The sequence below is a fragment of the Sebastes fasciatus genome, chromosome 5 (assembly GCF_043250625.1).
Source record: "Sebastes fasciatus isolate fSebFas1 chromosome 5, fSebFas1.pri, whole genome shotgun sequence".
NCBI lineage: Eukaryota > Metazoa > Chordata > Actinopteri > Perciformes > Sebastidae > Sebastes > Sebastes fasciatus.
The window spans coordinates 24,243,277-24,253,942 of NC_133799.1; the positions used below are offsets into that span (position 1 = coordinate 24,243,277).

A 10,666-nucleotide genomic window follows, 5' to 3' on the forward strand; every position below is an offset into this window, starting at 1 on the left:
TGAAAAACTGTAAAAAATATAAAAATGCTGACTTACACCTTAATATTTCAAACTCTTGTAACCCGTTTAAATGAAGTTGGTAGCTGAAAGTAGGTGGAAGCAGTAGCGTTTCAAAATGGAGTATGTTTTAGAGGATTTGAAGATTTCTCCATTGAGTTACATTGTAAAAAAAATAAATAAATAAGCTTAATATTTTAAAAACATTCTCATCCCAACTCGTCACATACAGCTGCTTTGTGGCGTCCCTTGGTGTCACTTTATATTTGACATCAAAACCACTACAGTTACCCCTTAGCGTCACTTTAGGATCAGGCAACAAAACCACTAGAGTTAGGTTTAGGAAAGAACTACATGGTTGGGCTTAAAATGACACTGAAAGTTGTGAACCCGGGACACGAACGAACAGATGATTGTGACATGAAAGTGAAACTTAATGCACAGGACATGATGCTGAACAGCATTTTACACAATAAAGATTTGTTCAGCAGCATTCACAGTATTGAGATTACCATATTGAGCATTCATAAAAATAGTGGGTGCTGCTAAGGAGTGGAGTCAGCTAAGCCGTCAAACCTGTTTTTTAATAGAAACGTGTGGGAACTAGGGAGCATACGCCTGGATAAAGGTCACTTGGACTAAACTGCATGAGTTGTGTGAGAGTGTACATAAATTTATCAAGACTTTTCTCCGTTTTTGGATTCTCCGTTCGCCGTGGAGGCATCTGAGAAAAACAAAGTTTTCTTCAAGAATTCAAGATAACACAGGGTGAGTAACTCATACACAAATGGTCATTTTTGGGGGTGAAGTATTCCTTTAATGCTTACCACTGCATGACTGCCCAAAATAGGAATGAATTTCCACTCAGACCAGCAGTACAGCAATGATAAAGCTTAACAACGCATTAGTATTTCCATCAGTGAATAATTGTATAAGTGGAGCAGGTTTTATGAAAGAAATGTATAATACTGTTTATTCTTCAGTGTGGTTTGGTGTGCATTTCAAAGGTTAACTTTCTCTTTAACTTGCCTTCAGAGTCACTATAGGCTTTCCTCACACCACACATTTTGACTCATAGTAGGAAAAGCACAGCTGTTACTAATAACACTAACGATGGCTCTGCTCTATTCAAGTGTTTGAGTGAGAGTGTGAGCGTGATATCGGCCCGATCCCAATGTCCACACTCACAGACTCATGGACTTTGAGGCTAGTTTGTGAGGGTTTATGGCCGTCCCACTGTGAGGGTTGCCCCGCAGACATTTTGAGCCCTTTATGAACACTTTCCGTGAGTCCGCATTTCTGTGGACTTTGCCTGAGGGAATCACCCACAATTAATAGCGCTGTGACATTAAACACAGGGTTACCACCGTTACCAGAGGGAAGCCCAGAGGCGTTAGAAAAAGGTAAACAAAGAGGACGGCACACAGCTTCGACCTCAGGGGTTTAAGGATTTAAGATGGTACATAGAAAACACATGAAATCAGAGTAATGCAAGCATTACACTATATTACACACCTGGTTTATTCATCAACCATTTCCTTTTTAGGGCCCCGCTCCAGTGGCTCCCTGTGGATTTTTAAAAATGGAAATGAATAACTGTTTTTTGTTTACATTTTTATTTTTCATTGTTGTAGGTCTATGGTACGACGGTACGACGGAGTACTAGGGCCACATTGAGGGGAAAAAAAAAAATCTGAGATATAGAATAGAATAAAGTTATAATATTACTAGAATAAAGTCATAGGTTTACAAGATAAAAGTCGTAATATTATGAGAATAAAGTCATAATATTATAAAGTAGTAATTTTACGTGTTATTTTCTTTTTTCTCGTAAAGTTATGACTTTATTCTCGTAATATTACAACTTTTCTTCTTGTAAAGTTATGACTTTATTCTTGTAATATTACGACTTTTTTCTCATAAAATTATGACTTTATCCTCGTAATATTATGACTTTATTCTGGAAATCTCTCCGATTTTTTTTCCCTCAATGTGGCCGTAATACTCCGTCGTACATTTGCATTTTGGCCCTCACTGCATTAGACTTATATACTATATACTTAGACTGTAAACTGTGATACCTTCATCACAATGCTCGAATGTTTTGCAGCTCCAGACAGATTTCTTTTTTCTTTTTTGCCTAAAATGGCTCTTTTGATAGTGAAGGTTGCTGACCCCTGAAATAGGCATTTAAAAGAAAACGTAAACTAAAAACACACAAATGACGTCGTCACAGTAACATGATATTGTTGCACCAAAGTGCTGTCCCATTCATATTTATACCATTTCTAGCCCTTGCAGCCTCTCACACTCAACCATTTACCAGGTAACGTCAGTTAAGTTCTTGAGGGGTTCAGGGTTTAAGGCCTTAGGGGGGGGGACATTGGGATTGGGCCGTCCAAATCAAAGCAGCTAACGGTGCCTTCAAATGGAGGTCGAACGCCCCCCTCTTGTGGTATCCGCGACCTCGTAAGTGGAAAGTTTCTGAAAGCTCCGAGTTTATGACGTGTTTGTTGACGTTGTCAGAAATGGCGGAGGCTATGGAAGTTAATTTTTCAGTACATAATAAGAGAACATATTGTAATATTAGTCGTATATTGTAAATCTTTGTAATTTTATAATATGTTCTAAATGTTAAATGTTGATATTCGAAACAGCCTCATCTTTCTCCTCTGTCATTATGCATTTCCTGCATTATGTTACCTGCTCGCTAGCTTGCTAAATTGTAAGCCTCTGTGGCTTCTAGACGCCGACAGTAACGTTAATATTGCCGTTGCCTAGCAGCGGTGTTCTCACGTCTTGAATGCAAAGCATGTTGTGTACACGACTTCTCATGTTGTAAACACAATCTCATGAGTTTCATTTGAAGGCACCATCTGTGGAGTTCAGCCATCATTAACTTCATTATTTACACCTGTGCTTTTCCTACTGTGACAAGTCAACATGTGAGCTGTCAGAAATGACATGGACACCAAACCACACTGAAGAACAGACAGGTTAAACTAGTATGATACTTCTCCTTCACAGGGTTAAAGTCTCTCCCCTGCAATCCTTTTTTACCTGATAAGCAACAGCTCAGTTCATGGGAGTTTAGAGGCTGTTAAGCATTTGATCGCAGCTGCCCAGGACTTGCAATCAGCGTACTGGAGAAGGTAAGAGCAGTCTTTCAGACTTTTGTGCCTGTTGTATTCAACGTAACAATACAGAGACCTATTTTTTGTGCCAGCAGTATTGCGCTGATTGTCCCCCCTGCCAAAAATGTCTCTCTTGACATGCACAATACACCTTCTGTACCTGTAAACTGATCTAACTTCCTCAAAGCAATATTCCTACAAGTTGAAACTACTTAATGATATGAGATACTTGACAGTGCTGTTCTTAAATAAGTGTCACCTGTTTTTGAGAAATTACCAACACTTAAAACTTAACTTTGCTGCAAAGAACCTGTTTTAGTAGAATTGAAGAGACGAGAGCAATCCTTTGTTTTATCCACTCATATAGTCTAACACTGAGGGGTGGATTATAAACAGATAGTACAGTTCTACTCTTGAGTAGCTTCTTTGTAAAGTAGGAGTCGCTCAGAGAGTTTTGACGTGCAAGCAAAGTCTAATTAAAATCATGAAGTATGGAGGCACTGCTGGAAGGAAGATGAGTAATGTTTTATGATACTGAGATAATATTGACAGATTATAATTGTAGACTAAGATGCATGTGTAATCTGTAAAACTGTTCCCAGGACATCTCGAACTTCAAACCAGGTTGATTATGACTCTTTCTATCAAAGGCTGTCTTATGAATTTTGAATCCATGGAGGTTTTTTATATATTTGTGAAACTTTCCTCGAGCCGAGAAAAGTTATTTAAAAATCAATGACCTCATCATCACAATGCAAAGTCTATGGGCTGAGCAGGAAGGCATATTCAGTGGGCCGCATACCCCAGAAGTAAACCTGGAAGCTATAGAATGCATCTACATGGCTGTAGACTCTTAGTCTTGTTTTTTTTCCACAGCTCAGCAATGGTTCGACGTGTGGCAGTGGTTGGAGCAGGCAGTTCTGGTCTGGCTTGTATCAAGATCTGTGTTGACGAGGGCCTGGAGCCTGTCTGCTTTGAAAGCAGCGATGACATTGGCGGCCTGTGGAAATTTAAGGTGAGTCGGGGGGGCTATTTAAAAGAGTATCCCACATATTAATCTTGTTACCAGGAATTGTGTTTAAGTGTCATTTTCCTTTGTGTCCACAGGAGTCACCTGAGCCGGAGCGATCCAGCATCTATCGCTCCTTGGTGGTCAACACCTCCAAAGAGATGATGTGTTTCAGTGATTTCCCCATGCCTGCTGACTATCCAAACTACATGCACCACTCCCAGCTGCTGCAGTACTTCCGGCTCTATGCTGACCACTTTGACCTGCTCAGATACATTAATTTCCAGGTTGTCTTTTCACACGCTTTTACAACATACTATGTAAAGTCAAAGTTTATTAATGCATGTGTGTATGTTTGTGTGAATGTGGATACGCATGCTTCAGACCACAGTACGGAGTGTTACACAAAGGCCGGATTTCCCTCTGTCCGGTCAGTGGGACATAGTGACCGTTAACAGGGATGGAGACGAGGAGAGACACGTCTTTGATGCTGTTATGGTGTGTTCAGGCCACTACACCCATCCAACCATACCCCTGTCAGACTTTCCAGGTTGGTAAACCAATAGATAACACTTTTAAAACATTTTACAGAATTTGATGGAGGAGTAAAATGGGTTGATTTACTTCACATTCTTGCAAGGAACTCCTGCTTTCCTTTGATCTATTGCACCATCTGTATCTCTTCAGGCTATGAGACGTTTTCTGGCAGGTGTTTTCACAGCTGGGAATATAGAGATGCAGACGCCTGCAGAGGAAAGAAGGTGGTGGTGGTTGGCATTGGCAATTCTGGAGGCGATATTGCAGCGGAGATCAGTAGATATGCAGAGAAGGTATACGACAGAAAAAGAATAGAATAGCTTCATTGTTGTTTGGTAAAGAACCAGGGGGACAGTGGAAAACGTGTACATACTTGCCAACCTTGAGACTTCAAAAATAGGAGCGATTTCGAAACCAAAGTGGAGGGTTTCAGAAACGTTGTTTCCTGCATTCTGGTGACTTTCAGAGAATGAAAATTGCAAAATAATTATAATTACAAAGTAAACTGCAACAGCTGTTTTATGTTAAATACTTTTAATTTTACTTTTAATTCTCAGGAACGAATACAGAGGAATTGGCCCCTCTGGTGTGAACTTGTGTGAATCTCTGGCAGCATTAGTTTTCTTTCATTCACTCATTCATTCATTTTCTGCCCCTGCTTGAGTAGGCCTCTTTCTTTCTCCTACCACTTGGTCTGAAACCTGTTATTTCCAATTGGCTTACGCCACGCCATGATGGCTTTTTGCTGCATCGAGCAAAGCCCAACTTTGGGTGCAGCGTGGGTGCACGCAGTAGGGCAGTAGGGCAAACAGTAGGGCTTTTACACGCTGTACAGCGCCAGAAACAGGTTGAGATAACGAAAAAGGGAAAAAAAAGGTGTGAACATTTGTCATAATTCAGGAGAAATATGGGAGAATTGTGACCCCGGAAGAGAAAAAAATGTGAGTCTCCCAGGGAAATCGGGAGGGTTGGCAAGTATGCATATGTAGCCTACTGCTCTTGCTTAGCAGTGCATTGTTACTCCAACACAATGTAGTATGTTTATTCACATCCAGTCTTTTTACTCTCTTTTTACAGACATTTCTCAGCACACGCGAGGGGGCCTGGGTGATCGGCAGGATGTCCAAAAATGGTCTCCCTCTGGACATGACATATGTCACTAGATATAATCGCATCCTCTCACTGCTTCTTCCCAAGACTCTGCTCAACTGGAAAGTAGAGGGAGCACTGAACCGCAAATATGACCACAGACTGTATGGCCTGAAGCCCAGACACAGGTGAGCTGTTCCTCTCTGCCTCATGATCCCAGCGCGAGCATGACGTGCAGACAGTTAATGCAATGGTGTCATTTTGAATGTGACAGGTTTGGTTGACTCCTATACTTTTCTTTCTTTCCTAGAGTTTTGGACAAAAGGCCTTTGATCAATGATGACCTTCCTGGTCGAATCCTTTTAGGGGCGCTAACAATGAAACCCAATCTGAAAGCATTCAAGGGCTCTGGAGTTGTATTCGAAGATGGCACCGTGGAGGAGAACATTGACGTCGTGGTCTTCTGTACAGGTTATAATGGAACCTTCCCATTCCTGCCTCCAGCTCTAACTGAGGGGCCTCACGGACAGCTGACATTGTACAAGTAAGTTCACGGAGGATAGAGTTTTGTATAGCTAGGGTTTTATTTTGTAAAGAAGGTAGATTTGAAATTCAACATTACACAATTAGAAACTCAAGCCCTGATTTACCGACTAGAAGGGAGCCCCCAAACTGTGGAAACTCTTGTGAGATTAAGCTTAGGCATTGATCTCGTACAGTTAAGGTTAGGAATTGACCTTGAACAGATGAGGTTAGGAATTTACCTTGAATAGTTAAGGTCAGGATAGGTCATCGGGCAGCGAGTCTCGCGAGAGTATTTGCACCTTTTTGCAGATCTCAGATCACATTTTGTGGTTTCCAACAAACACTTTCATCCAGGAGACCGCTGTTCATGTCCTGTGCGTTACGTTTCACTTTCACTTTACAATCAGCTGATCGTTCGTGTCCCGTGTTCACAACATGAAGTCACATTCTCACTGTACAAACGTAGTCATTTTAAGCCCAACCATGTTGTTTTTTCCTAAACCTAACTAAGTGGTTTCTGTTGCCTAATCCTAAGCAAGTGTTTGTTTTTTTGTTTAATTCACAACGTGAAGCACGTGTTTAGCACGTGTTTACTGCGAGCGTAAAGTGACACAGAGGGGTATAACAAAGCATCAGTATGTGACGAGTTGGGATGAGAATGCCTTGGAGTTAGATGAGAAGAGAGAGCGGTATCAATCTTCTCAATAACTCATCAAGAAAGTATTTCCTAAAATGTCAAACTATTCCTTTAACAGTTTTATATTTACTTGTTTATACTAAAATAATGGAGCTTGTATGTATTTTGCCTGTTGATACATCATATCTTTTTAGATCTTAATAATGTTATAATATTATAATTTCAAAGGATCACTTTACAGGCTTTTTTTTTTTTAAATTTCAGGACTCTGTTTCCGGCTTCTCTACTACAACCCACGCTGGCCATCATGGGTCTTTTCCAGACAACTGGACCAATCATGACCGCTGTGGAAATGCAGGCACGGTGGGCTGTTAAGGTCTTCACAGGTAAACAGTTGTGAGCTTTAAATGTGTACACACACACACACACACACACACACGCACACACTGAGAAACAAAAGGTGTCAGTTTGGTGTGTTTTATCTTCAAGGTTTGAGTCGTCTTCCACCGAAGGAGAAAATGCTGGAGGTCATTGAGTGTGAAACGCAGAGATACATAAAAAGGTAAACATCATATTCACACTGATGTCCTTTCGATGGTGTTGTTCACGTTGTACAACCCTTTACCAAAACAAAGTTTATTCAAGTGTGCTATTAGTATACATCTTTTAAACTTAAGCTCATCCTGCCAAGTATACAGAAAAGTCTAAGTATACTTGGCTTATACTTAATCTTTTGATCAAGATATACTTATGAAAAGTATAAGTTAGTATACTAAACTATTTAACTAGTAGTTTACTGAATATACTTTAAAGTGCACTTTCATAAACTAAAAAGTGGGCTAACAGTAGAAGACAAGTAAACTATCAGTACAATACTTACACTTAAAGAATACTTTTATAAACTAAAAAGTGGACCTATTTAGTCCCAAGAAGTACTGAAGTACTACACTTACAAGTATAAAACTAGTAAACTATCTGTATACTTATAGTTGCAGTACGAAATAAGACTTAAATGTAAACTAGTGGTGTACTCAAAGTTTTTTACTTAAAGTACACTTAAAAGTATACTTAAATAAACTAAAGTGGGCTTAAAACTAGTAAACTATCTGTATACTTAAAGTTTAGTTGCTTGGGAAATGTATACTTGAACTTTACTTAAGTATACTTCATAAAATAAACTTGAAGTAAACTGCTTTTTCAGTGAGGGAAAGCAGAATTTTGGTTAAAATATGTCGTGTAAATGATGACATTTGAACAAATCTACTTGTTTTCTCAGCTATCCGTGCCGAGGGAAGGCGGCTCTCCAGGTAGATTACCTCCCTTACCTGGATTTCATGGCTGAGGAGGTCAGTTCAGTATATAAAATTGTGTTACTGTAGTATTTGTACTGTATGTTTAAGACACAACCTTAATGATAGACTTCCAACCACAGGTCGGGGTTCGACCTAACCTCCTGAGACTGCTACTGAGAGATCCTGTGCTCTGGATGAGGGTCTTCTTTGGTCCATGCACTCCTTATCAGTATCGCCTCACGGGGCCTGGACGGTGGGCCGGAGCCCGTCAGGCTATCCTCACTCAGTGGGAGCGGGTGGCTCAGCCTTTCAGAACCAGACTGGTACCAGAACCAGAGAGCAGGCCTTCTTCTGTCCTCTTTTCTCCCTGGCTGCTCACATTGGGAGGAACTGTGACGATGGCTGTCCTTCTGTCTGAGAATGAGATTATTCCCATGCTGCAGGGTGCAGCTCAGATTCTGGACCGGTGCAAGATTTTCCTGAGGGACTGTTTGGTTCACTGGTTTACCTCAACAACGCAATGAAATGCAGTTTGTAACATGGGATCTAAAAATCTTATATGTTGCAGTAGGATGTAAAATGTAGGACCAGACTCTGATTATAGATCCACCTTTTAACATCCAAAATGATCTAACATGCAGTAAAAGAGAAGTTACTGTAAATTTGTCTTTTTATTTTGTGTTTGGCGTGTTGAGACGGCTTCCCACTTTTAATACGGTATAATTAGTTTAATATGATTTTAATAAGGTATATGTATATAACATGGGGTTATAATTGTGAAAGTAGTTTGCACTCCTCTGACAGGTGTGTCAGTTTCACAGGTCAGAGAAACCTCCACACTGATGTGGTGTGCAGAAAACCCTAAATTGAGGCTCTCTGTATATACATTTATCTCATGCACACGAATTAATCAAAACGTGGGAACGATTTATTAGTTAGTAAATCAATTAATTATAAATTTTGGCCTCAATATACATATTTTTTGTCTTATGACAATTGACTCAAGTAATTATTTTACTCTATGTATATGGTGTGTGTGTATATATATATATATATACACACACTATTTATTTTCGCTATATTTTTCTATTTTATATGTTTGTAGCCTATCTTATACTCTGTGTTGTACTTTTTTAGTGAATTTATAGTATTTATCCTTAATTAGGCAGGCTTGCTCCAAACGACATTTCATAGTACTTCAGTGACAATATAGTTCTTATCTTAACAGGAGGCTATGTGCACACAATGGAGCCTTTGGTCATGACCTTTACCCTGTGCATCATCACATTCTACCATTGTGCACGGTATAAAATCAATAAAAAACTACTAAATTGTATAATTTTGACTCCAAATGGAGTAGTTTTATTATAATATTGAAGTAAAACTTAGATAATAACAAATAAGATCAATAACAATGTAGTTGGGATAATAAAAAAGAATCCAAAGTCAAGTAAGTACATTCAATATAAAAAACAATTATCAACAAAAATATTATAAAGTAAAAATACAATTTCTCGAGTGTTGATTTTGTAACCAAAATATTGAAATCATTGTCAAATGAACATTGTTTGGACAAAATACTCTTGGAGTGTTGTGTTAGTAGCGTTAAGGCCTCGTCTTTTAGAAACAATTCGGAAAAAAGACCACCGCAGCATTTTATGAAGTTTTTAAAGGCAGAGTTTTAACACACAGCTCAGCCGTTTGTCGGGTAAAAGAGGTTAACTTAATCATAATCTTAATCTTGAGTATAAAAGAGTTTTATTTCATACTGCTTCCCTCCTTTGCAATACATCCAGATTTAATCAATCCCTTTTGTTTAATCGTTTCTCGAGAGCCGTAGCGAGTTGCTGTGACTTACATAGGAGGTGGAGTATAGGATGTCCACTAATCACAGGGTTAGCGGTTCAATTTCCAATCCTTCCTGCTCACACTGAACCCCAAATTGCTCAGAGGAAGCTGTAGGCAAACTGGTTTAGTTATTTTTTATGTAGGAATGCGGTTAACTTGTCTTATCTTGTTAGCCTCTCAGTGAACATTTTTCTCTGCTTCAGTGGAAGATTTAGGACATTGAGGGAGTTCTCTATAGGTGGAAGTGAAGGGAAGTGCTTTGAGATGCAAGGAGGCGTGAAGTAGAAACAGTTGTTCAAACCCACATTGTGTTTTAGATTTGCTTACTGGCTTCATGTCTGTCATACACATAAATATGTGTACATTAAATAAGAGGAAGATCCCAGAATAGGTTGGATCATTTTGAAGAAAATATTCCTGAAGTGGTGAATCTTGGAGAGCAGACCACAAAGTGTAAGGTTTTACATTGGATTTGTTACTATAAAATACATGTTTTACTTTGGTATTTCTGTGTGCATGTGTGGTAAAGTCACTTTTTTTTTGTAATTTTCTTTGGCATGACCAGAAATAGTTATGGACGTATGTTATGGACATAATT

The 10,666-nt window shown here is 39.2% G+C and overlaps 1 protein-coding gene across 2 annotated transcripts; it reads left to right on the top strand.

Moving 5' to 3' along the window:
- Positions 1 to 680: 680 nt before the first annotated feature.
- Positions 681 to 8,882, top strand: LOC141768055 (dimethylaniline monooxygenase [N-oxide-forming] 2-like). Of its 2 annotated transcripts, XM_074635959.1 has the most exons (12): positions 681 to 765; positions 3,025 to 3,149; positions 4,008 to 4,146; positions 4,239 to 4,427; positions 4,525 to 4,690; positions 4,828 to 4,970; positions 5,755 to 5,954; positions 6,077 to 6,310; positions 7,193 to 7,314; positions 7,418 to 7,490; positions 8,205 to 8,274; positions 8,361 to 8,882. In XM_074635959.1, exons 3-12 carry the CDS (start codon positions 4,015 to 4,017, stop codon positions 8,742 to 8,744), a joined length of 1,713 nt encoding a protein of 570 aa, XP_074492060.1. In that variant the 5' UTR covers positions 681 to 765; positions 3,025 to 3,149; positions 4,008 to 4,014; the 3' UTR covers positions 8,745 to 8,882. The 2 variants fall into 2 exon arrangements, with proteins under 2 accessions (XP_074492060.1, XP_074492059.1); XM_074635958.1 differs by lacking the exon at positions 681 to 765 and having other exon boundaries at positions 2,955 to 3,149.
- Positions 8,883 to 10,666: the final 1,784 nt, after the last annotated feature.